The sequence below is a fragment of the Dicentrarchus labrax genome, unplaced genomic scaffold (genome assembly GCF_905237075.1).
Source record: "Dicentrarchus labrax unplaced genomic scaffold, dlabrax2021, whole genome shotgun sequence".
In the NCBI taxonomy this organism is placed as follows: Eukaryota; Metazoa; Chordata; class Actinopteri; family Moronidae; genus Dicentrarchus; species Dicentrarchus labrax.
The window spans coordinates 9599273-9627133 of record NW_026136704.1 but is presented as its reverse complement, the minus strand read 5'-3'; the positions used below and the strand labels follow the sequence as shown (position 1 = coordinate 9627133).

At 41.1% G+C, this 27861-nt stretch overlaps 4 protein-coding genes across 6 annotated transcripts in view; 2 read left to right on the top strand and 2 right to left on the bottom strand.

Annotated features, from left to right (window-relative positions):
• Positions 1–405: 405 nt before the first annotated feature.
• LOC127361770 (histone H3.3A) lies at positions 406–7725 on the bottom strand. 3 transcript variants are annotated; one of them, XM_051396662.1, is made up of 4 exons: positions 7585–7725; positions 2782–2925; positions 2399–2552; positions 406–1960 (listed from the first exon to the last, which is right to left on the bottom strand). In XM_051396662.1, exons 2-4 carry the CDS (start codon positions 2907–2909, stop codon positions 1832–1834), a joined length of 411 nt encoding a protein of 136 aa, XP_051252622.1. In that variant the 5' UTR covers positions 2910–2925; positions 7585–7725; the 3' UTR covers positions 406–1831. The 3 variants fall into 3 exon arrangements, with proteins under 3 accessions (XP_051252622.1, XP_051252621.1, XP_051252620.1); XM_051396661.1 differs by having other exon boundaries at positions 7571–7709; XM_051396660.1 differs by lacking the exon at positions 7585–7725 and adding an exon at positions 3872–4029.
• LOC127361771 (histone H3.3A) lies at positions 5095–7709 on the bottom strand. Its single transcript, XM_051396663.1, has 4 exons — positions 7571–7709; positions 6494–6637; positions 6111–6264; positions 5095–6018 (listed from the first exon to the last, which is right to left on the bottom strand). Exons 2-4 carry the CDS (start codon positions 6619–6621, stop codon positions 5890–5892), a joined length of 411 nt encoding a protein of 136 aa, XP_051252623.1. The 5' UTR covers positions 6622–6637; positions 7571–7709; the 3' UTR covers positions 5095–5889.
• Positions 7726–8236: 511 nt separating the features above from the next.
• Positions 8237–14892, top strand: nop53 (NOP53 ribosome biogenesis factor). The gene is made up of 12 exons (XM_051396659.1): positions 8237–8463; positions 9348–9424; positions 9772–9874; positions 10582–10784; positions 11538–11593; positions 11735–11830; positions 12089–12190; positions 12286–12447; positions 13038–13213; positions 13993–14059; positions 14454–14530; positions 14657–14892. Exons 1-12 carry the CDS (start codon positions 8267–8269, stop codon positions 14715–14717), a joined length of 1377 nt encoding a protein of 458 aa, XP_051252619.1. The 5' UTR covers positions 8237–8266; the 3' UTR covers positions 14718–14892.
• A 3765-nt stretch (positions 14893–18657) lies between these two features.
• LOC127362533 (gap junction delta-2 protein) overlaps positions 18658–27861 on the top strand; it is a 28221-nt gene continuing 19017 nt past the window's right edge. The window contains exon 1 of the mRNA XM_051398317.1: positions 18658–19864. Coding sequence (XP_051254277.1) covers positions 19794–19864 — 71 coding nt within the window. The 5' untranslated portion in view covers positions 18658–19793. The remainder of the gene's footprint in view (positions 19865–27861) is intronic.

Below are 27861 nucleotides of genomic sequence, written 5' to 3'. Positions count from 1 at the left end.
TCTAGCAGTAAACAGGTTGCATTGAGTGTTTGGTGCCAATGTTTTAGTTCCTGGGTTGTTTTTACCATTGCAATCAAATTGAGTTTGGCACAGCGGTGACTGTTTCTGCTCTGTCATGTCTGTTTGATGTGACTGCACTTTGTATGAGGAAACATTTTCCATATAGGCGATCCATTACTGGTTATTTACCTCATGTTTCTGAATTCCAGTGCCAGTAAAACAAACTGTTTAACAAGGATACAGCTAAAGGAGGTGCTATTTTATCAAAACCTTCACCCTGCTGGGCCTTTCTTTTAGGTCATAAACATCATAATATATTATTATAATAGAACATTATTTGTTTTCTTATTATAATAAAAGTGTGATGACAATAAGTGGGAATGATAAAACACATAAAAGTAGAAGTGTGTGTAACATCCATTTATTACCACCTTATATGACAAATCTGGAAATTACAAACATTGTTTAATTGAAACATTATCCTCAACATTTCAAAAAAAAAGAAAAAGAAAATCAAATTGAGCAAAAAAATAAAAATTAAGTTAAAAGGGTGACGAGTCAACCTGAGAAACGGTATACAGACGATCAACTGATCCGGAGAAAAAAACAGAAGCAAAGGGGGGACGTTCTACAGAAAACATGACCAGCATTATTTGTCATGTAACACTGATTTACAATACATTTTCACATTTTAAATCAGTTATTTTACTTTCAAAAAAAAATTCACACTTTGAGATCTTTTGGTTTTGGAGAACATTACAAACCTCGATGGACCTTTGTTATAAAAAGGTCCTTTGTTAAAAAATGAGCCACTGCTATAAAAGTATCTCTGACACTGTACTTGAGCTCTCAAGCTTTGCCTTTAAATAATTAGATGAAACCAATTTGAACACCACAAAAACAGGTGAGGTTAAACTCTTCTGTCAGTTAGGAAAAAAAGAGTGTCTACAAGAGGATCCAACTTTGGTGCCAAAACGAGTCAGTAGCTTCACATTTCAGTAGAAAAAAATCTGTTCAAATCTGTTTTTTTTGTTTTGTTTTTTTTTGTCCTCTATGAGTGTTTTAATCTGATTTATCCCCCCCATCTCCTTGTCATCCACAAATAGTTTGAAGTGGAAAAAAAAATAAAAATCCTGTGCATGAGACTTATTTGGAAGGTAAATAAAATATGATAAAAAATAAATGATGAATGACAGCAATGATCAATATGATAATCACAAATCAACTTCTCCAATGATGCTGATGGATTGTATACAATTTGCTGTGGTGATCAGAGCCAACACTCATGCAGACACATACAGGGACAGAAAACCCAGCCACGACCGTCACGACTAACAGAGACTAACAGTCGTCTCTGCACATTTCAGAGAGAGACTGGCAGAGGATAGAAAGCAGGAGAAGAGGACCGGGTAAGTTCTTCTAGCACCCTGCTGCAGAAAAGAGACAAAAGTCCCCCAGCAGACAAATACCCATCCTCTCCTCCTGTCTGTCCCTCCCAAATTTGCAATGTTCTAGTCCATGTTTTTCCTTATTCGATCCACAGATCATCCTCTCCCCCACAGGGTCAGATTAGAAACAGTGCAATCTAGGAGACGTGTGCTTGAGGAGATCTCATCACCAAAGAGTCGGTACATGCACAAAAAAAGTACCCTAAAAGTCTGCTGCCGAGAGCACTAAGAAAAACACGACTATACACTTTATCCATAATATAATCAGTTTTCCTCTACACACTACTAACACGGGGAGGGAGTAGGTGAGGGGCAGAAGGACAGAGATAGACTGGTGAAGGAAGGGCAGGAAGAGGTGAGAGGAGAAAGACCAAGAGAAGCGTTTAAGCACGCTCCCCGCGGATGCGACGTGCCAGCTGGATGTCTTTGGGCATGATGGTGACACGCTTGGCGTGGATGGCGCAAAGGTTGGTGTCCTCAAACAGACCCACCAGGTAGGCCTCGCTGGCCTCCTGAAGAGACAAAATACAGGAGATGCAACAGTTGTCAGTAGAGCTGAAATGATTCACTGACTAATGACTTTTGGCTTTGGTAACTTTATTACGGGCGACTGAGACTTTTTTGGAACAAATTATGAACTTCTTTAGTAACTAAAATAATCAATACATTAACTGTCATGAAATTATTGCTAAAAGAAGCCCTAGCTTCCGTCCCTGCTCTGCAGAATTTGACATACACAGTAAATTCTTAGGTTTATTAGTTTATAGTTATTTGTTCAATGCATTGACAACTGATTATTACAGATTTATTTTCATCATTTCTTTTAACCTTGCTTACCAAACGTGCAGACATGTATTTCTGGTATACTTTCACATTAATATCATCATCACTGATTCACTAATTAACAGTCATTAGCCAACTTCTTAGTGCGGTTCTGATTCAGTACAGACCTGCAGAGCTCCGATGGCTGCACTCTGGAAACGCAGATCGGTCTTGAAGTCCTGGGCGATTTCTCTCACCAGGCGCTGGAAGGGCAGCTTGCGGATCAGCAGCTCAGTGGACTTCTGATAACGACGGATCTCACGCAGAGCCACAGTACCGGGCCTTCACAATTCAAAAATCTTTTACTTATGTGTGGAGTATGTGGGAAGAATATCTTTTTTTATATATATCAACAGTTTGAGAATGTTTTGTTCTCCTCTGCTTCCTAAAAAACATTTTAATGTATTTATCTATAATATTATGCCTACATCTGTAAAGACATCAGTAACTCATGGTTTAGATTTATGTCCAACCAGAAACAGAGTGAAAACACTGTTTTTGTCTGTCTCACCTGTAACGATGGGGCTTCTTGACACCACCAGTGGAAGGGGCGCTCTTGCGAGCAGCCTTTGTGGCCAGCTGCTTACGTGGGGCTTTGCCTCCAGTGGACTTACGGGCAGTCTGCTTGGTACGGGCCATGGCTACTGAAGATCAGCTGAAGAAGATCCGAAAAAAAACAAAAAACAATTCAATAACTCAACCCGTTCTATGATCAACAAGAGTCTTTTTCTGATTTATTGAACATTATTGTTCCTGTTTACCTGCAAAATGCTTAAATGGCACCAATAACGCAAACATGATAACAGACAAAAAGTAGAAATATTGTGTTTGATACTTCTACACTTGAGATGATACCACTTACACTAAATAACTACCCGCCAAATACTCTCAAAGGCACTTGTGTTGTTAAATACAAAGACACATATGATACGATAAAGTTTCTTAATTCGAACAGGAAACTTGAAATAAGTTAACTTTTTGAGTAAGTAAACATACAAGACATTCCCTATCACAATCAGTCCGACAGACGTCCATCAAATATGAGCGACGGCACTATTGGCTGGTAGACCAATACGTACCTAGAAATACAACGAATCAACCAATCACTATGCAGAGCCTTCAAAGTAGGCGGGCTCTACAGCTGCCTTCCACTGTTGCTAGGTCCGCCTACCGCGCTCTGATGATGGCGGCGGTTTGATGCGCAAACGGGATAAAGACCCAGGGCAGAAGAGCATTGGAGTAGCACATAAACAACTTCAATTTTACTAATAACCGCGGCTCCAGCGTACCGGGAAACAAGAGAACAATACAGAAGACATTTCAAGGAACTCATAGATGGGCACAGGAGAGCCGAACGGTCCCTAACGGCAGCGTAGAACCGAGCTGAACCGGCGCATTATTTGAAACAGAATTTCCCCTCATCTGAACGGCTGCAGTAAAGACTGCATTTCACCGTCGGTTCGACAGCCGTGTTTGTTATTCTTCCACACGACAAAATTAGAGCTTTTTCACAGTTAAATGTGTCTACAAAGAACAAAAAAATACAACTTAAAAAAACAAAGTTAATTCACGAACACAGTGACATATTTTGAGAGGCTTACCTAGGGGAAAAGTGACTAGAAGTCGTGAGAAATGTTTCGCTTGTCTCTATTTTCTTCTTCGTATCCACAATGGGAAGCAGCGTCCAGCGGGAAAATGGCCGCCGCGTCAATCATCTGTCCCACAATGCAACAGTGCTCACTAAACACTGTGGTTACTTTGATCAGTCTGATATTTTCTGGCCGGCTAGGGTTAATCAGTCTGACCGCGTTTTATTAATATGTATCGATCAAGGCGGTGATTTACATGTGTAGCAGTAGAGGGGAAACACAGATGTGCCGCCGCTGTTTGGACCGAGTCGCCTTTTTCTACATTCACTATGCATGTGACCAGGGTAAAACCGAAACTTTGACATTTAACACTTCAAAAGTTAGTCGTGCTGTGTAATGGTTGTTGAGAAGTGGTTTGAAAGGGTTGTTGTGGATAACAATGATCTAACTGCTGCTAAAAGTACGTGTGGAAAGTGACATTTTCACTCACTGAAATCAGGAAAATGCAGGGAGCGATGTGAGCTCAGACTTTTGACATAGACCTAGTCATATCAAAATCATAATCAGTTTTGTCTACAGAAAAGTTGAGTTGTTTTTGCTCTATTTGCAATAAAAGTATGCTCCTGGATTTTTATTTACACTACTCACAAAAAGTTAGGGATATTCAGCTTTCCGATGAAATTTCAGAATGTACATAAAATAAACTATAACCTTTCCAGGTGATCTTAATTTGACCTTCTACTTAAATGCCCTACTTTCATGATATAATATCACTGTAGCATCAACTTTTTACATTTTCATTAAATTTCACCCTAAAGTGGGATATCCCTAACTTTTTGTGAGTAGTGTAAATATCAGAATCAGCCAGAAATGGATCTTTTGGCAAGTATGCAGCATTTCTTGGAAGGGGGTGTGAGAATATGAACGTACAAAATGTGTGAATAAGAATGAATTAGTGCCATAACTTACTAATATATCATGTTCTAAAGTCTTAGTGACTTCAGAGTTTTTGTTTTGTACGAGTAACAGACCAGAAGTAAAATAAATTCAGTTTACGATCACATCTGAGAAAGAAAATTGAGAAACGGGATTATACATTTTTTTTTTCTTTTTACGCATTTGCTTGAAAAGAGACAACAGATTATTTGTAGTAAAAAAGAAAACTTCTGTCCAACTTATCCTCCCAGCTCACATGTGAATAATGTTTTCGTGTCGATATTCACTCATACAGCATATTTAACCACAAGAATCTGTTTTATTATGTTTGTAAGTGAATTCCGCAGTACAAATATTTTGCCTTTTAAAAATGACTGAAAACATAAATCAAAAACACAGTAGAAAAAAAATTAGGTTATCATATCAACCTGAGAGAGGAACAAAAAGTCAAAACATTACCTGGACATAATAACGTGGCTGAAAATCAAAATATGATCAACAAAGGTTTGCTACATATATGCCGCTTGTAAGTTAAACTGCCAAAAATGCAGTGTCATCATAGCATGATGACATTTCTAATTGACAAGAACCAGAATTAAACTCATGTATTGTGATACATTAAACAGAAACAGTAGAAATACACCATTGTTGTAAAAAAAAAAAGAAAAATCACTACTTGTACAACAAATTTCTAGTTAAAAAAAGAAAAAAAATCAGAAGACCCATTATATCAATGTATATGTCCGTCTGAAGAGGAAAATGTCTCAACCTTAATGCTATTTCCTATGCTCAGTTCAGATCACACACTATTCTTGGCTTGCAAAACACCTTAATCATAGAGATGACAAGGCATTCCTTTGAGCTAGCTAGTTAGACGTGAGGAGTGTAACTGTGATTCAAAGTTTCAAACTTACATGAAGATATCTCTAAGGAAACTAGTAGCACCAAAGAAGACATGATCACACATTTTACGGTTATCACAATATGATATATATTGAACCTCAAACCAAACTACTAACTAAGTATAGAGGAAGGAAAGTGATAGAAAGAGTGGCGAAGGGACAAGAGGACAGCATATAACAAAAGAAAACATTTTAAGCACGCTCCCCACGGATGCGACGTGCCAGCTGGATGTCTTTGGGCATGATGGTGACACGCTTGGCGTGGATGGCGCACAGGTTGGTGTCCTCAAACAGACCCACCAGGTAGGCCTCGCTGGCCTCCTGCAGATGGCAGAGATAAAACATTGTTTTTTAGTTGGAGTGATGAAACATTGTATTTAGTTAAATCATTTTCACCAGTGAGTGCTGCAGACCTGCAGAGCTCCGATGGCTGCACTCTGGAAACGCAGGTCGGTCTTGAAGTCCTGGGCGATTTCTCTCACCAGGCGCTGGAAGGGCAGCTTGCGGATCAGCAGCTCAGTGGACTTCTGATAACGACGGATCTCACGCAGAGCCACAGTACCGGGCCTTCACAATTCAAAAATCTTTTACTTATGTGTGGAGTATGTGGGAAGAATATCTTTTTTTATATATATCAACAGTTTGAGAATGTTTTGTACTCCTCTGCTTCCTAAAAAACATTTTAATGTATTTATCTATAATATTATGCCTACATCTGTAAAGACATCAGTAACTCATGGTTTAGATTTATGTCCAACCAGAAACAGAGTGAAAACACTGTTTTTGTCTGTCTCACCTGTAACGATGGGGCTTCTTGACACCACCAGTGGAAGGGGCGCTCTTGCGAGCAGCCTTTGTGGCCAGCTGCTTACGTGGGGCTTTGCCTCCAGTGGACTTACGGGCAGTCTGCTTGGTACGGGCCATGGCTACTGAAGATCAGCTGAGGACACATGGACAAGTTTGTTTTGGTAAATTAACTACAAAAAGGGGGGCTGAACAACAGAATAGCTTTAGGGTACATGATATGAAGGATACAAATCTAATTTCAGGTTGTATTTTATTTAGAACTTTACATAAGACTCAACTCATCAGTCAGAGTTGGTTATACAAAAAAAATCCCCATCAGGAGCCTCAGTTTTTTTTTTTTTTTAATTATATCCAAGGCAGCTTATGCAACGCTGTAGTAAAAAACGACAGCGAACACAGCCAATCACAGCCGAGCTGTTTCTCGTCTCAACCAATCACATTGTGCATAGGAGCTTTTGGGGCGGGATGTTGTGAACCTTTCCACCAATCATAGCGCGACAATCCCCCGACATACCCCGCCCCTTGCGCAGTGAACGTGGGTTTGTTCGTTTCTTCACAGTGGACTCCCCGGTTGCGCACAAACCTTGATTTTTTATTCAGAATGAGCTATTTTAAAGGAAACCAGCCGACCCCGCCCGCGCCGGCTGCCCGGTGTCGGCAATCTATCACACCTAAAGATGATGGCTGGCTGCTGGCTAGAAGAATGTAAACGGGAAGGAAAAATCGTTGTAGCAAACGAAGAGGGTGATGATAAAAACGACGAAAGAATATAAAAACCGTGGCACGAAAGTGGAATATGCTTTTTGAAAATGACACTAGACAAGTCAAGGGATCAATTGACGAGCAATATTTTGTCAGATGACCCCTCACTTTAGGCGCATTTCCGAGTCAAATTCGACCAGATCACAAATGCCTTTTAGGTCCCCGACTCCCCGAGCAGGCAGATAATAGCTCGACTGCTCTGCGTTTTCTTTTTCAACGAAAATAAACGAAAAAACACGTCCATCCGACAACTAACATAACATTAAATGATAGATTGGAGTTTTATTGAAAGGGTGATACTTACCTTTTAAAACTTACTGAAAGATTGGAGCTTAAAAATGTGAATTTATTCTTGAGTCTCTTAAGCGTTGTTCTCGCAATAAAACGAAGGGAGGAAAAAAAGGAAAAAGAACATAGGAAAGCAACAGGAGACACGTTTCCCATCATGCATTTGGGACCAACATATTACAGACATGCAGCAACATGATAAACAATTGAATGATCACACGTGCAATGTCGTGCAACAAGTTTTAGTCAATACTGATTATTGACAGTTTTGTTAGTTTAGGTTGTTATTGTTTTTTTTATTAAATACATTTTACCTGAAAAGAGAAAAGGGCACTAAAGCACTATAAATATTCGAGAGAGAATATAAAGTGAGTGACAGTCAGTCTTTCAGACTTTATGTACTATATTCACATTTTAAATTGTATTTATTATGTAATTAATATAAAAAATAAAATTTAAAACCATCAATAACAATAGTCTTTGTTGTTCACACAAAGCTTGGTTAATATACACACTCTGCTGTAAATACAAATCATTATCAAACCTTATAAAATATTTTACAGTGGAAAAAAAACAAAAAAAAACAAGTATAAACTTTTATTTATATGTAGCCAGTTTTTATAGCACTGACACTGTCCGACCTGCAGGTGGCGCCACCGACGTCTCTCCAGCATAAAAGAAGAAGAAACGTGTTTCTCTTCGCTCCTCCAACATGGCGCCGGGCAGGAGGTTAAAACGCGTGGTGGCTTCACAGCCAGGTTTCATAAATTTAAAGTCCACTTCAGATCCTGGCAGTGGTCGGAGAAAACGCGTGAACAAGAACAAGAAGAAGAGCTGGAACAAACACAGCGACATAAACGACGTAGACGCGTTTTTAGAAGACGTGAGACACCAGGAGAGGACCACGGGGTGAGTTAGCTGTGGTACCCGTGGACTTCACTCAGACATTTCCACCACGAGGTCTCCTCCTGGGGTCTTTTACTGTTAATGTCCCGTTTTCTGTCGTCGCCTCTCTCACACACGGACATGTGTTATGTGTTTATCACTGCTGCTGAGTGCGCTCAGTACAGTGGTGGTGGTGGTGGTGGTGGTGGTGGTGATGGTGTTGTTGTCCTCCTAAATGTAATTCTCGTTAATGGCGACAGTGTCTTAAAACCAGAAGATTCAAGTTGCTTTGCTGAATGAGTCCAGTCAGTTAGCACCTATGGAGGGTTTGTTTGTCTGTAAAAGACTGCTGAGGTTATATAACAGTGCTTGTGATGTTTCACATGAACTCCAGTAATGGTGTCAGCCATGGCTAAGGCCATTTGGTAGTTTTTATAAGAGCTGAATGTCAGTGATTTTATAAAAAAAAAAACATTTTCATCTCTTAGTAAGTATTAAGTATTTGCTGCTTATTGTTCTTTTTTTATTTGTATCTTTGTAAATTAAATATCTATAGTTTTGGACTATAGGTTGAAAACAAAAGATCACAAAGCTTTAAAATGTCACCATGGTCTCTTGAAACTTTTTTTTTTTTTTATACTGTTGTCTGACATTTTATACTATGGTTGTCAAAAGTTTTGCTACTTTCTAAATACCAGATATTTAAAACAATACAATACTATCATTTGATTGTGTCAAAAGCACTGAAAAATCAGATCAAACAACGAGGAACAGATCTGAGGTTAATTATTGTTAAATGTACAATCTTGTTTAATTTGACAACCTTTATTTTATACAATAAATGATTAATGATTTTCTTTGTAATTTAAGTGTAACATGTAATATAATGTGATCTTTCTGTATTTCAGGGGTTTGCTGTCTGAGAAGTCAGATGACAGTTTGTTCTTTTTGGACATTGGACAACCAAAGAAACCTGAACCAAAGGGTGAATATATATAATTACACAAATTGAGTATAGATTTCCTCCAGTTGGAAGAAATTGTTTTATCAGTGAAAACAACTACATAGTCCTGCATTTCCCAGAGTTGCACATGTAAATGAAATACACATAAGCGACTAACCAGCTTGAAAGTTCTTTTCTATCCTTATATAAATACATATTCAAGTATTCACGGTTGTTTTATTGTCATTTACAGTGTAAGGCTGTAAAATTAAATTTAAATATAGTATCCCTTTTATGTTGCTTTAAAAAAAAACCAAATTGAGTCATTAAAGTAAAATCTAACCGTGTGTCTGATGCTCAGTCACACTACTCTGTATTTCTTTGTGCAGTCGCAGAACCTGTCGAGGGGAAGAAGAGGAAAGGGAAGACGTCACGACCTCTGAGGATAGACCTGATCCTGCAGCACGACTCCCTCATTCAACCACCTAAAGAGTCAGTATTCATCACGGCTCATTGTGCTTTACTCTTCTTCTGTGACTAGATTCAGTTGATTCGGATTTGGTGGAAGGGTGTTGCATGGGCCAAGGGAAGAACCCATACAATGTTATAGTGGATCTGATTCACAGGACAGATATTGTTTTATATACAACAGATAATGTCACTTATGTTAACGTTGCGAGATCCACTTCAGGCCTATTTTACCATCTGTGTTTATAGCAATAGTAACTCAATTTGTCACCCTTGCCCAACCTGTCATAAATAAAGTAAGTGGTGTGCTGTCAGACATCACCGTAGAAACAAAAGACCATGACGGAGGCTTCCCCTCTGTGTTCCTCTGGTTCATATATGTATCTGTTAAATGATCTGTGATTTTAAAAATGTATTGAAAAATCAATCAATTTGCATTTGTTTATTTTAATGTTTGCGTGTGTCCGGTGATGATCTCATCCTTGCGCTCCCAGTATTTCCTTCATGGGAATGTGAAGACAACACATAGGAGCTCAGGAGACTGTTGTGTAAACGGTGTCCTGGGATCTGAGGATATACACACATCATAAAATAGACGGTGTTAAATCAAACAGGCCTAAACTGCTAGCTGCTGGTTTTGCTTCAAGTCTTCCATCATGTTATCTGTTTCCTTTACCTCCTCCTGTCTCTCGTTATCAACTAATCATCCCTTCTGCCTTTACCCCCCCCAGTGTGCTGGCCTATCAGCAACCTAATGCCAAGAAACTCCGTCGCATTGGCCAGAAGGCCGAGCAGCTGGCAGCCAAAGGCGTGGTGCCACGGAGGCAGAAACAGCTGCTGAACAGACGGCCGGTCAACAGGACAGCCAAGAAGGCAGTGACAGAGGCCAACAACAACCCAGACAGAGACTATTACGACATATGGGGGCAAGAGTGTGAGTGCAGTGTGTGTCTGTGTGTTTGTCTGTCTTTCCGTCCAGTGATGATCCCATCCTTGCGCTCCCAGTATTTCCTTCATGGGAATGTGAAGACAACACATAGGAGCTCAGATGACTGTTGTGTGAACAGTTGTCTGGGATCTGAGGATACACACGTAGATGTAAAAATATAGAGTTTATACTAGGATCCAAATTCCATTATATATTACAATAGATTTTTAACCATCCATAAGAACTTGATTGATGACAACATATTGACCTAAAATGATCTGTGCATCTCTTGGACTTGGTTCCTTCTATGTGGGAGTTAGAGGCTAAGGCTGTGCTACATTTTCCATACAGCAGGCAATCCGTGTGGGCACGGTGCAAGTGGATGCATATTTAAGTTTCTTCAGCTAAGCCTCTCATGCCTGCCAGGTGCTGGTGATCAAGGGAATCGAAAAGAGGAAGCCACCAGGGCTTTATTTTGTTTTCTCAATTGGTGGATGCTGGCCTATTTGGCAATACCCAAGGCTTGATGTGCGCATGTGAACTGTCAATTTAGGTCACCACAACTAAATATTGAAGTTGAGGAGGGAAATGCAGTACCAGCTAAATATCTAACAATGTGCAGTAATTTAGATGGATAGATTTACAGCTGCATGGCTTTGAAAATTTGAAATGTTGCACTAGTGCTGGCTGCCAGGTTGTGAAACTGTATTTAACACACAAGTCCTTATATTTGAAACCATTTTCTTCTTTTTAATGTAGCTAAAGATCAAGGTGACTCCTGGTACCTTCAACAGACGGGCAAGAAGCTTGTCAAGGTGAGAAAACATTTTGTTTTGTTAAAACGTCCTCTTATAGACTGATTTAAGCTAATGCACAGACAGTAGGGGACTAATAATTTGTACTGTATGTGTGGTGCTTTGAGTTTGACTAAAGTGGCTGCATCACTGTGTTGGCAGCGTCCAGAGAAGCTGAATGAGAAGCCGTCTGTGCTTCCTGCTGTGGAGGTGATTGCTCCTGGAGGATCCTACAACCCAGACTTCTTCTCCCATCAGGTAAAACCAACTCTACAGCCTGCAGACTTACACTGTTAGCATCTTTAACAAGTGATGTACCTGCATATGACAGTTTCAGAGGTCTTACATGTTGTGATTTGGTGTTGAGTTTATCCGGAACACATGCAGTTTATTTATGCTGTTTATGTCTTGATTACGTTTTTTTTTTTTTTTTTTGTTATGATTCCCATAAGATCTTATCTTGTTGTAATGACCTGCGCTGACTGTTAATCCCTCTCCCTCTCTCTGTGAACCCAGGCCTTGCTGCAGGAGGCCCACAAGGTGGAGGTCAAGAGACAAAAGGAGGAAGATAAAATAGAGAGACAGCTGGCTGTCAACAGAGAAGACACAGCAACAGAGGTACGGATGATTGTTCCAGCTCGTCCATCATGTTTGCTTAACTCCTAATGTGGGTCTTTGATAGTTAATCAGTTTTGTGTTTGTGTGTTCTGCAGGAGACGATCTTGAGAGAGCAGGTAGAAGGCCTGGTAGAAGAGGAGAATGAAGAAGAGGCACCTCCTAATGAGGAAGAGGAGGACGTGGCAGTGGGAGCCATCTCACTGGCAGACAAGAAGACTGAAAGGCAGAGGAAGAAAGAGAGGGCAGACAAAATTAAGGTAAATATGCAATTCATACTTACAGACTTGTACTTAGGAAATGTTTAATTCTATTTCTTCTATATTTAATTCTTATTTCTACTATATAGTAAACCACACACATTCATAGTGTAGGACTCCTGAAGCTCAAAGTTGGAACTTGAAGAGACTTGTTCTTTAGCTCTATTCTAACCAAATCTGACAACACAATTGTTAACACATCAATCGTTTCACATAAGAATTCAAAATAAATTATTAATATCAGCTGATAACTTATCCACCCCAATAATTATTGTGCCTCCTTAGAAACAAGTAGCCATCAGATTTGTGTGTTTTTCTGTTTATGGTTTAAGTACCTTGAAAGTGCTTAAATTCTACTAAAAAAAGCTGTACGAACCATGCCTCTTAACTTATTAAAAATGGGGAGCTTTTTCATTTTCAGATGGATCCCCAAACTAATAAACTAACCAAAATTAAACAATGTTGAAACTCTAAAACCAAAAAGTGTCAATTGTAATGGTTTCCATCAAATGGTCTCCATTAAGTTTAAATACAATCATAGTTCCACTCACCACTGACAATCCACCTTGCCGTTTCTCTTCCCGTCCCAGGCGCAGCGGCGGTTGGCCAACAGACGGCACAATGACCAGCGGCAGCAGCTCTTCCAGCTTCGCTCCATAAAAGCCTCCATCAAACAGCAGGACCAGAAAACCATGGACAAACAGACTCAGCGCAAAGCCAACGAGGAGGCCCAGAAAGCTCAACCCAGACGCCTCGGCAAACTAAAGTACACACCCAACACTCTTTTCTAACCTGCCTGTCCGTTTAGTCTAAACCCAGTGGACGTGTCCTGTAGAAATCCCTTAAACGCCACTAGAGGTCACCATATCTGATGTTTAACTTGAACCTAGTGCAGACCTGGTTTAAGAGAGGAAGATTGTGATCTTTTGGTGTGTGAGAATATGTTATTAAGGTAGCAGCAAGTGCGAGTCCAATATTGAATGCATCCAAAATGTGAAAAAAATCAAAGGTGGATAGAGAACTTTGTAAAGAAATAACAGCATTTGGTTGCCAGACCTGAGGGGCTCTGGAGCAGAATAATGTGTTAAATGATCACAGATTATAACCGTGCAACCACATGCAAATAATGTGAAAGTTACAATGTAAAAAATGAAAATGAGGCATTCATTGGCAATAGTGTTATTTTCAAGTCCAAGAATGATGGGCTTGTTAATAAGTTTTACAGATGCACATCCATTTTCTGTTGGGGGTGGTCATCATTGTGTTTGCTCTCCACTCCCCTTTCAGCAATACAAATGATGTCTCTGGTATTAATTTCTGTCTGAGCCTTTTCATGTAAATTTGCCTCATTGAAGTGACCACAAATGTTTCTAGTCATTTATTTGTAATGTGTGTGTATATGTCAACTTATGTTTATTCCAACTAAGCCCTTACATTTTCACTTTTCCCCCTTTTTTTTCCATCTAAACGAAGGAGACAAATGTTTTTTTGTGTCTTATGTTTATCTTTACCTGTGGTTGTAAACATTTTGGGCCTTATTTGCAGGTTCCAGGCTCAGGACATGGAGGTTCAGTTAAGCGATGAGCTGGCCGGCTCCCTGCGACAACTCAAGGTATGTCACTAACTGCTCACTCATCCACTCTGACCTTTGCCAGTGAGGACACAGTCTTTATCTGTAATGAGTTTTGGTTAATTTAGTTGGTGTATTATCTTCAGCATTGTCTTATTCTAAGCTTTATCCTACCCTCTAATAGTGCAAGAATCCACTTTCCCCACAGGGATCATTACAGTTTCATATTATCTAATTGCCAGTGGAAAATTTCAGCTCTTCTCTCTTATCTCCTGCCATTATGTCTCTGAATACTACTTAAATCAGCCTTTGTGGTGTGAATGGGATTGTCTAATTTGGGTGGGAATTGAGCATTAAGTCAGAGCAGAGTGTCTCACATAGATGTGTCTGGGCTTGTCTCCCCCCTCTTGCCTCCTGTAATGCTGTGCCTCTGCAGCCAGAGGGCAGTGTCCTCAAAGACCGCTTCAAGAGTCTGCAGAAGAGGAACCTGATCGAACCCAGAGAAAGAGCCAAGTAAGGACCTCTCACTCTTACGTAACATCTCCTCAAAGCCTCACTGTGATGTACAGATTCATATGGTGTATATTGATTAAAAACGTGCGTCTCCTCCTCTCTCTTACCTCCCTCCCCCTCTTTTAGGTTCAAGAGGAGACTCAAGCTGAAGTATGTGGAGAAGAGGGCTTTTAGAGAGATCACTTAGTGCCGACCCTCAGACCACAGGAGCTGAACAACATTCGAAGCCACAAACGCAACATAATGGAACTGTGTATATACAACTTAATGACTGTTGAGGGGCCTGTTTGACCCTTTCAGATGATTACAACTGCTAACAAATTAATATGTCACATTAATGATATAAACGGAAATGAAAAGTGTCTGTGTCCTCCATGTTCACCTTTCACACTTACTGAAATGCCATTTTCAAACTGTGTGTGTTAGTTAATGTGACCCCTATCGGGAATATGGTTTCATAGTATACAGCTGTGTCTGAGGCCAAATGTCAGTGTGTCACTACTCTGCTTATACATGAGTAAAGACCTACAGGTCAGGTTAATAACAGGGTCAGGTTACTATCCACTGCAGGGTTATTGGTGACGTTTATGTCGGCTATCAGTGTGCCTGATATTTCTCAAGATTACTGCAATGTCAAACATGTAAGCCTTGTAATATATCCTACATTTCTTGGGCTAGCATCTGTAGGTGATGGTTCATAAAACGTTCAGTATTCCGGCGTGATTTATTTTCAATGGAAAAACTACAGGGAGTAAAACGTTCAGCTTTTCTATAGTTACTTTTTATCTGCTTAAAATGGTATGACACCATGATTAACAAAGTGTTGGACTTGATTAAAAGTTAAGAAAAGAGGTAACAGAAATTAAAGAAATGTATGCATTTTAATCCTCATAATTAGATTATGTGATTAAGTGGAGTTAAATTGAAGTAGATGTATTAGAATCTTTTAATCTTAGAGAGAAATGCATTTTGAGGAAGTTGGTGTGTAATAATTGATTCAGACCCTCTGACTTAAAACCATAATTGCCTTCAGTGACCTGCTGGTGTGAACAAGGGGCACACACACACACACACACCCACACACCCATACACGCACTCTGTCCCATGGTGCCCGGAGCTACACCAAAGCTTCTTATCTGTTAATCAGTGTGAAACTGTAATCTTTTACCTTCAGAGTCTGCAGATGCCCCCCACCCACCTTGCAGCCCTTCCTCCTTGTAAATGTGTCGTGGACCCCGGACCACCTCCCATTTCGGCAGCTTATAAACTTTTTAAAGCCAACTACCTGCTGATCAATTAACCTGCAGATTCAGAGTCACAGCTTGTCCCCAAGGAACCTCGTCCATTAGGTTTCTACTTAAAAGATTTAGTGCAGAATACATTAGAATACACAGCTGCCTACGCTGTAGACGAGGCTAATGTGAATACTTCACAGCAGTGGCTGTGTTATTCTACAGTAAACGTAGCAACGTCTCCCCCAACCCTGGTAATGTTCCCTTAGACAAAATTGTTACATAACAACCAATAACAGGGGTAGGCAACCTACAGCTCTTTAGCCCCTCTCCAGTGGCTTTGACAAAAAAAACTATGGAAATAAGTTTATTATTATTAAATATTTGTATTTGTCATTGTTGAAGGCCTAAAGATTTTGTGGTTATGTAACATGCAACTGCAAATCTGTGGGACACCATTATGAAAAATATAGAAGTGCAATAAGATAAAGCTACAGCCATGGTAGCGGCTCTCTGAGTCTGTACTTTCTACAGCATGATAACATGCTTTTGATGGCCATGCTAACACACTGTTTACCATCTTAGTTTGCCTGTTTGTAATCTAACATTGTTAGTTAGTGCTAAAAGTACAACCAAGCTGAAGGTGGATATGTGGTCCTATAAGTATTGGACAAATTTAAATTTTAACCTGATGATGGCACCAAATAAAAAGTCAAGGAACCACAAAAGTTAGTACAGTTCATCCTGAGGGGGGCCAAGAATGTGTCCACCAAATTTTATGACAATCCATTAATAGTTTTTATTCATTTTTACCCATAACCCCAAATGTCAACCTCATGGTGGAGCTATCCTCCATGGATGGAGGATTCATCCTCTGGGGAATATGAATGTCCATCTAATCCATCTAATATGAGAAATATTACAGTCTGGTGGCTAAAAATCTGAATTCTGTAAGAATATTACAGAAATAATCTATATGTATCTATTTTGAGAGTGGTCGAGAGAATGGTCTTTATAGCCAAATGACAGAGCTATAAGTCACCCGGATATTTTTTTTCTCATGCCAGAGGGAGGCAGATTGCAGCTGAGTTGTTTGTGTTTTTCTTTTTTTCTCCCTTTTGCCTTACTCCATTCACGTGTGAGACACAGTGCTGCCAGATTGTCTTGGCATGGGGTAGGACGGATTACGTGTGTATGTGTGTGTGCAGTCACTCATCACCTTCTTAAGAATAGATTACTACTCCTCTGGTCCGGGAACTGGGGAGTCTCAGAGGATGCAACTAAAACTGCACTGCATGTTGATGCTCCTGTGTGTATATGAATGAATATTAGTTATTGTGTGAACCTGATGAACACAATACTGCGTTCATATCATTGTTTAAAACTTAATTACAAGCAGCTGAGTGGGGAAACACGAGCATCAAAGATATTGCAAATTTTTGACACGATTTCTACCACTTGGTGAAAAGAACAGCAGACATGTCAATAAACTTAATAACCAATATTTATACTAATACAGTTAATTCAGCAAATTGTATTACATTTTTGTAATTTGTAAATCTGGTTTCACTTGGTAACAAATACATAATGTAACTAAAGTAGCTAATTTAAGCTATTAATCACATTGCCACTCCCAAGTTGGAATAAGGGGTGTTTTTCCTGTTCTGCTGTCAACGTTGCGTGAATGCTGAATTACTCCAATATTCATTGTCCTTTCAGCTCTTTTATCTCCACTGACTGAGGGAAATATCTAACTCTTTATCTGCTAAATGCTCCACTATGTCCAGTAGCTACTCACTAATTTGGTCTGTGTGCCATTTAAGGCTACAGCTCGTTTTTTCACCAAATACGACTGCAGAGTCGGATGATTTTAATCCATTTATAATACAATGAACATTGATTGTAGCTGCTTCGTGTCAGGTATCAAGCAAAAATGTCAAACATTTGCTGGTTCCAGCTCCTCAAATGTGCTCATTTTCTGCTTTTAATATCAAAGTAAACTGAATCATTGGCATTAAGAAACATAACTGTTGAGAAATTAGGGTGGCTGCGACACGTTCAAAAAACGTGACTGGCCCTATCTAGAGCCAGTGTTTGGTTACTCTGCTCTGGGCTACTGTACTCCATGGACAGTAAACTGTCGCGTCTGGAGATGAAAACAGCTCATTCTAAGGTAATGAAAAAGATTCTTATTTCTGGCAGGAGATGCTTCTAAATGTTACACACTGTAAACCTCAATATTTCTTTAAAATAAAGTGACCTCAGTGGTACCTGCCAACACGGGCTCTGAGGGCCATTTTCAATGACATTTTATACACTTTTAATTAATGAAATAATCAAAAGATTCATCGATAATGAAAATAATCTTGCCATCAGTGATGCCTTGTAATGGTTGGTCATCTTCTTCTAGTGGTCATCTTGACTACAGAGTGTGTGTGTGTGTGTGTGTGTGTGTGTGTGTGTGTGTGTGTGTGTGTGTGTACGAGAGAGAGAGAGAGAGAGCACATCCTCCGAGCAAACTAAATCTTGATGACTGTCGCTAATTCCATTTCCACTCTCTCTCTCTCTCTCTCTCTCTCTCTGTCACACGCACACATACATTCTATGCATAGCCTCTGCATGGCACTGCCTCTAAGGTCTCTTGCCTGAATGTGTGTGTGTGTGTGTGTGTGTGTGTGTGTGTATAGACAGCAAAGATCCTTTTCACAGGAGGTATCAATGCACAGAAGATGATAAAAACATCATAAAGACAAAATCATGGGCACTGGGTGCTGTGAGAGAGAAGAGTGGAAAAGGGTTTGGTTTGGTGAAGCAGTAAGAGATGAAGAGGAGAAGGAGGAGAAGGAGGAGGGGGGATAAACACAGTGATGGAGAGTGAGTGAGAGGGAGTGAGAGGGGGGAGGAGCAGAGAGATGATTCCTCTCCCTAATCCTCTAGACACACGCTTGGTCTGGCTGCCTACTGGCTCAGAGAGAGAGACGGAGGCAGGTGGAGGGCGCAAGCAGAGAGAGAGAGTGAGAAACCAAGTAGGAAGGAAAAAACAAGATGAAGGGAAGAGAGGAAAGGAGGGCTGCCTCTCGTCAACCACGCTGAGAGAAACACAGAGAGGGTGAGACAGAGAGAGAGGCAGCGAGGACAAGGGGAAACCAGCGACTCTCGCACGGTTTTCGAGCAGAGGGAAGGAGCAGGAGGAGGACGAGGAGGAGGGTGATGCTTCAGTCCAGCGCTGTCTGAACCAAACCAGGAGAGAAGGAGAGGAGCAACAGAGAGGAGGAGAAAGAATCCATTGGAAAAATAGCTGGAAGAGGAGACAGAGGGAAGGAAAGAGGAAGAAACAAAGAGGATGGAGGAGCGGAGAACAAGCAGAGACACAGATCCCTGGTTACTCAGGCTCACATGAGTGTATGGACCTGAGCCCGCCCAGAGTTACTACTGATGCTGTCAAAGAACCAGTGTGTGAGGGCGGAGAGTTAGTGTGCGAGTGATGGATGTCTGTTTGCACAAACTACGGCTGCTCCTTGAAGCTCAGTAGAAGTAGATGAGCGCTGGTGTCTATGTGTGTTGGACCAGGTGTGTGTGTTTGTCAGTGTGAGACCATATGACAGACCAGCTGTTTAGGAGGTAAACAGGGTCAGCTGCACCCAGAGGAGGGGAACAAGCACGCTCATCTGAGCAGGTGCATAGACAAAGAATTCCATACTCTGAGAAACACGAGGGTGGGTTTGTGTACAGCTAGCGTATAGACAAGCTTCAGTCCGACCATCTCAGGTGCAGTTGGGGGCGTGTGTGCCTAAAAAAAGACAAAAGGCAGATCACAGTAGCAACAATAAGGTGCCACTGAGCTCCTTTAAGGTTGCTTTTGACTCCTCTTTTACACAAGCCACCTGAAGCCACTCCCTACCTCATATCAATCCAACAAGTGGACTTGAAGACTCAGAGAACAGGGACTTTTAACACCAACACTGCCCTGCTGACTGGGAAGCCCCCCCACCTGAATTTCTGTACCCAGTGGATGCTTCCTAACTCCAACCATGGGAGAATGGACCATCCTAGAGCGCCTCCTGGAGGCCGCCGTGCAGCAACACTCTACTATGATCGGAAGGTGAGTTGCTGCATGTGACTGTAGCCTTCCGAGTTATGCTTTTACTTCGGGGAGTTTGAATTGAAATGGAGACGCAAGAACAACCTCGTTTTTATCATGTGTGCATGTGTATTCAGTAATTTCTACTGTGCATACCTACTGTTACAACCGATATTTAAATTACAAGTACATTGAGAATGAATCCTTCCCTACTTCAGTCAGTCATTCCTGGTCCAATGTGGCTGATGGCAGGGAGAGGGAGGCTTTAGCTTCTTTAATCCCTCTGAGTGACTTGATGGGGGGAGGTTAGTCAACCAAGAGGGACACTATTAGCTTACACAGAAGCTTTGGACATTAGATGATCCAGAGCAGTGTGGGGACATCTCACCTTAAAAGTCCACAATGCCGTCAGTCACAGTTTTCTACTGTACCTCTTCATTCTACCTATCTTTTCCTCGCGCTTGTATGTCAAGTCTTCTCCAGAAGCCATCACGTTACACAAGCATGTCTCACATGACCCCCCCCCCCCATCTTTCTCTTTCTTACTCTGTCAAAGTATGAAGTCATTTCAGAACCTTAAAAAACTAATCACTAGCGCAAGGTCACGGCAGTAATGATTTATGCATCATTGTACATGCTGAAATATCTTGTATTTTAGTTTGAATAACTCATTCCTGTCTGCCACAGAATGAGAAATTATTGATGAGCATTTTATCCACAGAGGCACATCAGCTCTGTAGAGAGTATTAAACATGATTTTATATCTAGTAAAGGAATATTTCCTTTGTTTGGGGTTTTCTTGGGACATCTTTGGAAACCACAAGTTCAGCATTGGGTTCATTAGAGAGACTCTGAATTAGCAGTTTAAACCAATCCCCTGAAGGTACTGACTCACACTGGCTAGTGGTACTCTTGAATTATTGAGTGAATAAATGTCAGCCAGTTCATGAAGTAAATGATGTGGAGAAATATTTTTTGGCTGAACATCTCCTGCTGACAAAGCTCCGAGTGTGAATTTTGTTGTGTCGAGTTATGAAAGTGAAGTGATTTCGAGTCTTGTTCTGATATCAGCCGGTTGAATGGTTACTTAGACTTTCCTTTGGTGTTATAATGAGTGATTGGTCAGCATTTGCTTCCCCCCATTCATGAGACACTGGAAGCGCAGTGTCGCTCATCAACTGGACTAGTCATCCTGGCTGCAGGGTCTCAGCGAGAGCGAGAAAGAGAAGACACAGAAACAGAGGGTTGTTAAGGGAGGACAAGCACTAAAGAAAATGTAATCCACAAAAGCAATTGAGGAAAGGAGAGAAAAAAAAGCGAAAGAGTTTGGTTGCAAAGTAGAGAAGAGACGAGTCGAATTGAATCGACAGGCAAGAGTGCGAGATGCAAGAGAGACAGGAAGCAGATGACGGAGCCAGAGTAAAAAGACCGAGTGAAGGCGAAGTCAGCGAGAAGCAGTTATTCACAGACAAGCGAGCAGACACATGGCCTCAGTCTGCAGGGCGTTGATAGGAAGCCAAGAGGACTGTCTCGTCACGAGATGGTGCTGCATGTCACGACCTAAGCAGGGCAACCAGGACACCCGGTGGCAGAAAGCCTCAGATCATCTTTGCGCAGATTATATCTGTTGTCCAGAAAGTTGAAATGTTCAGATGATGGCCAAAACTTTTTCAAAATATCAAAATTTACACGCATGACTTCCACCAGCCCTGTACAGTTTCACTTGCGTTTTTGCCTTAATACATTGGCTTCCATTTCCAGAACAACTTACTGGACAGCAATGCCTCAGAGTTTATGATGTACACAATGTTTCAGTAAACCAGTGAATTACAGGTTTTGAAATGTCTCCACAGGTCTACAAGCTATAGAACTGTATACACTATTTTACAATGTAAGACAGGTTTTGTGTGTACTGGAAGTTAAGAGATCAGAGTTCTATCAACAGTATCTCTTCAGCAAATAGGAAGCTATTCAGTAGATAGCTCAAGGATACTTCAGCAGGGTGGATACTTGCTGTCTAGTAACTTGAACTCAGGTTGACATGTAGTGATTGCATTAGCAGCTGATGTTCAGTTTCAGGAGTATTTTTAGCCACTAGCAGCATGGGGATGGCAATGTTGCTTGATCCACCACTTTGACCCAAACTGAAATATCTCAACAACTATTGCTTGGATAGCCAAACATTTAGTATAGACATTCATGAAGCCCACTGACCCTGGTGATCCCCTGACCATTCCTGTAGAAGCACCCTGAGGATTAGATTTGTGATTTTAACTGAAATATCTCAACTTCTGGATGGATTGTCATGAAATTAGGAGCAGGCATTCATGCCCCCTTAGCATGAATTCTAATCACTTTGGCGATCCCTTAAATCTCTAGCTGAGTCATCTAATACATTGGTTAATGAACCTGCACAAGTACTGACCGTAAGTTTTAGTGCTAATTAGCAAACGTTAACAAGCTTAACTGCAATAACATGGTAAACATGCTTAGCATTCAGCTCAAACCACTACTGCGCCCTGTTGTTTTATTGAAGCCAATGCACAATAATCATGTAACAATCATTTAAAAAGGGTCATTACAGTTAGTTATAAACCTGTTAGTGAAACTCTTTTAGCATTCAATCTCAATTCCACAGGTGTAAATGGACTTTACTGACATATTGACTGACTGTCCAATTGGCCACCTGATGAGTATAGGCTGCCTTCTCCTTGATAAAGTCTTACTGACTCTATTAAGAGAATTCTTTTTTGTGGTGTTCATGGTAAATTAGTTATTTAATGGATGCTTGTTAGCTTCACCACATATGGGGTTGTTTCACACACTAACAGGAGGGCATACATACAACAACTTGCCCGATGTATAAACAAAGGCAAGATGTCATACATGGTTATCTCTTAAATTTTGTTAATCAGAAGCACTCCTATTCACTCAGTGCTATCACTGATAATATGAAAAGAGCCAGTTGCTTTTTTAGCTTTAGTTTCTGTGTGACAGCCTGTACGTTCCCACCGTAAAGTGCCTTCCCTGCATCTGGCTTTTCTACAGCTCAAAACCATCTAATCTGGGACATCACTGCTGACATGAATTTTTATAAACGCACGCTAATACTCCCTCAATCCTAAAACCTATTGGTCCCTCCGCTGTGGTTTCATGTATCTCATTGGTCGGCACAGGTGCCGTCCTGCCCGAGGAATCGTTGGACAGGTTGCTGTCCCAGAGGCAATGCCAGGGTGTGTTCTCATGAGCCCACCATGACAACAGCCTGCAGGCCTGAGTCAATTCGTCATGCATGAGTCACACACACATTAAGGGGAATATAACACTCGTTGTTTGTGTAAGATTACAAACGGCTCCAGAGATTCCCTTCTACGGTCAGTGTGTGTGTGTGTGTGTGTGTGTGTGTGTGTGTGTGTGTGTGTATAAATACTGTGTGTAAAACGTGAGCTTCAGTGTACTTTGTGGGTATACATGTGCTTGGATGGGTTTCGGTCCTGTCTGGGAGTGTCTGTTTGTGTATTCCCCTGCTACCTGTGATTAATTCCTGCCATTAAGGGCGGGGGACAGGTGTAAATCGACGTCTCCAAGGCCGTCTGATGGACTGTGGGACCTCGGCGCCTGCTGGTACACACAACCTCTGAGGAGAAACGTTGATGAAGCACTCTCTACCTAACTACTGTCAACACCGCGCTCATGTTGGCTCTGTGATCCCGCTCCCATAGGCTACAGTCCCATTTGTGAGCTGCCATTGGTCAGAGTGGGACTGCTAAACATGCAGGTCCATCCTCCCACCACCGTGATATTGATCTCCAATAATGGAATAGGAAGTGGAGCTTGATAGAAGACAGGGCACTTAATGAAACAGTCTTTAGGACTGTCCATTTGCAAAACAAATGGACTCAGGGGTTGCAGCTACTGGAATGTTAAGTGAGTGATTAAAGCAGTAAGTACCTCATTGACTTTTTTTGCCAACTAAAATAAACCATGATAGTAATTAGCACAACCAATATATCATTCTCGACAAGAGAACCACGATTAAACACCTTGAGGACATAAAAGTTGATGTAACTCTTCACAATCGGCGTTACAACATACAAAGCTCAGTGCGAACCATAAACTGGATAACTCTCATTCCCTGTGCCTCCTTAAATATCGTAATGGTCTGGATATAAGATGACTCTGATTATAAAAGTCTTTCTTTCTGATAAGTGCTGTTGGGGAAGTTACCCTACAATCCCTTACATATATTTGTCCAAGGATAACCTAGTCATCATCATCTTTTTTTCTTCTAAAAGTGAAACATGCTTCCATGAAAAACAGAACATAAATGGGGTTACACTCAGTTGCATACACAAAAAGTGACAGAAGACAAACAATCGCTGCATGAAGTTGGTGTGATTGTTGGATTGTCTGTCGGGTGCACCCCTCTCCATTTCCACTGTTGGAAAGGAGATGTTGCGTGAACAGACAAGCACTTTGTTTGAAACATGCTGAGGCCTTAACACTGCTTTGAAGCACTAGGTGTGTATTTTAAAATATAGTGTTTGCAGCTGTAGTTCATTTGGAGCAATAGGTAGAATCCATGAAGACGTGGTTGAAGGTTTTCTTGTATCTCAGGACGCCTCTGCACATGCACACTTCACAGGAGGTGATCAAGAGTGTGTGTGGGTGTGTTCCTATAGAATCTCTACACCTCATTCTTGACATAGACCAGCTCACTCAGCAGGACTCCTCAGCAAGACTCCCTTGAGTCAAATGAGTGTTGTCATTCAGGAGCCGTCAGCTCATCCGAGAAAGCATGTGTGTGCGTGTTTTTTGTGTGTACGCCACGTGTACGCTTTCAGCTCAGCACAATGCATACACCAAGCCAAAACCAATATTTGTTAGTGAACAGTGTTTACATGCGAGTCAGCGTGCTCGTGTTTGTCTTCACATGACCTTTAGATCATCGTGCTTTTATTTAGCAAATCCCTGTGGAGCGCTCACAGCACCCACGGAGGTGAAGGATGATTTTGTTTGTACAGAATGAGGCTTATCTAGCAAATGTGTGCTATATTGCAGAACAGAAGAAAGCGAGAAGGAGGCTGTGATATTGCCTCGCATGTGGCAGGTTCCCCTGAGATATATTTTAAAAACAGACCTCCAACATCTATTCACTCCTCCCTGACTCTGCTTTCACACTTCCTCTATCCATATGTAATGACCCTCGGGATGCTGTCGGCTGTAATGTCAACGCCTTCTCCGTGCTTCCATAAGAAGTCGGTTATTAAAATGACCACACATGTACCATAGGGAGATTATGAATCCCTGCTGGGAGGTAGTTGTGACTGATTCCTGCTGCATCTCAGACTTATCTTCAGACTTATCTTCAAACAAATATACAGCATCCCCCTCAATAAACTAAACCTAAATCCAAATGTTAAAGATAGGTTTATCATTGAAGATGCTCCTTAAGTGTGCATTAGCGTTTATGTGGGTACTGATAGTTGGATTGATCTGCTCTAGTTGTGCTACTAGAGATACAAACATCCTGGAAATGAGCCCCAGGAGCAGGAGGGAGCTGCTGTGTAGCTGCTCGCAGCCATTCACGACTGGAATGCCACAACTGGCCTCCATAGGGACTGTTGGAGATGCAGAGTTGTAGCTGGGGGAGAAAGAGAAGAGCAACTACACATAATTATGCAGCTTGTGTTCTCATTTCTTTTTGCTTACACCTCACATCCACTTCCCCCCCATCCTCTCTCTGGTTCTCAGCTGCTTATTCTCCCTCTCTTGATTCTCAGTCCACATAAAGTCAGGGTTGACGCTGAATCTCTATGTTGATGGATTAACTGATTAAGCACCTATTAAACCTCCATCTTCATCCTTAAGCAGTGTGTCAACGCCAATTTATCAGTTTTAACATCTATGTAGTAGAAAGTGAGGTGTATGGTACACACTGAGGGGACGGGGATACTCATGGACAAAGATAGAGATTTGAGCAGGCGAAGGGTTCAGAGTTGAGACAGATTTCACCTTGCTGGGCCTCGGGGAGAAACTGTCTCCGGCAGGGTGACTCAGTAAGGCTTATAGGTTTAGTGTTGGCACCTCGCTGGAGGACAGAGCAGGTCAGTGTTAGAATGATACTGGAGGGTTGGTTTAACCCGGACATCACCTCACGCACTCCAACACAGGAGAGCAACCCTGCAAAGACAGCCACCTAAATCAGTCATTCAGTCCTATGTTCACTTTATAAATATGTTTTCAATGTAGGATTGGAGCGTTAACTTGGAATGATTATTCTAAGAAATTAAATTATGGTTGAAATGACTGGTGGCCTTAATTTTACTCTAGTGGTATTATTAGTGCTTGTTAGTCCATAGCTTTTTAACTGATAACTGTTGTCAACCTACCAGGCTGTCTTTATTTTCAGTTATTTTGGGTATAAAACAATGAATCAATGTGCACTACACTACACTGCACTACACCTGAACCATTTTTTGAATGGATTGATGTCGACAGTAATGGATTGTTAATGGATTGTTAATCCATTACTGTCATCATGCGATCATTCTGTTCGCTTTACTTTTTTAGTAAAAAAGTTTTTTGGGAAGAGGAAATGGAGCTGGAAGCAGGATCCAGTCTGAAAACTCTTCTCTGCTGGGGCATTCAGGGGCCTTTGTTCTCGGATCTGACATCCAAGGATTTAAAATCACCTGCCAAGAGCTACAGTGTGTTGTCATAAAATCAATACTTTGACACGCCATCTTGAAAAGCAGTGCCTGTTCTCATCTGCATTACCACACGATGATGACAGTGATGTGATGAATTATTTATCCGTTGTTGGGTTCTACACCATTGCATAAATGGATATGTTAATATAAAACATATGTCATTGTAGCTTCATTAGAAAGTTATCTGTCCTTACACAGCCTAAAAGGCAGGTGATTTAATATCAACGGACAAAGTTAACAAACACACAGTGAGTACAGTACAGAAATGTCATTAAGACTTGTGCTGAACTCGCTGTGCTCACTGGTATAAAATACCTGACTCTCTTATGCAGTCAGGTAGACAAAAGTACATGAAATGAGGGATAAAATTAAAACAAGTAGCCAACTTTGATCTGTGGTACAAAGCAACGCTGCAGCTTTTGAAGTTTATTTGTGTGAGCTTGTGGCTGTGAGATCTTTGTCTTATTTATAAAATCTGCTTTTGCTACACATGACTAACAGCATTTCTATGCCGGGATCGTGATGTTGACATTCTCATTTTGTCTGATTGATCTTTATGTTTGCTGGCTGATGTTCTGATAGAGCCACTCCTCTATACATCCATTCATTGTTCTTTTTCACTCTGCCTCCTCACTTTATCTCACTCTATCTGGCTTTTTGAAGATCAAAAGGGCGGCCTTCTGCCATTGATTTATTCTCTTCATCACCTCCCGTCACTGGCTGCATCTTTACACTTTACTGGGGTCTCTAATGAACGATGCAGAACATTCATCTCTATGAGCATGTCTGAGTGTGAGTTTGTATCAGAGGCGGTATCAGTGTCTGCAAAAAATCATCTGTGCACACAAGTCAAACACCTCCGCCAGGACCAACATCGTATAAGGAGACATCTGATTCACTGCCTCCTCACACGTGCGCACACACACACACGCACACACACACTCATAACCAGATGGTCATCCAAATATATAAACATGTGCGTAAGCGAACTTGCAGCTTGGTTGATATATTTACTCATTAGGGCAAACGTACACAGAGACACGCTTTCTCACGCGCATGCTGCCAAAACTGTCACAGTCCACGTCTTTGCATATGAGCAACCAGATAGAGTGTGACAATGTGTTCACACCTCACCACGCACACAAACACACAATCCAATTTGCAGATTCTTCAAATAAGCAGTGAAGTCAAGCTGCAGGGGGTGTGTTTGACTCTTGGCAATATGCTACATTCAAACCGCTATCCTAGCCAATTATGAAAAGGCTACGTGGCAGAGAGTGCTGTAATGTTAAACAGATACATTTA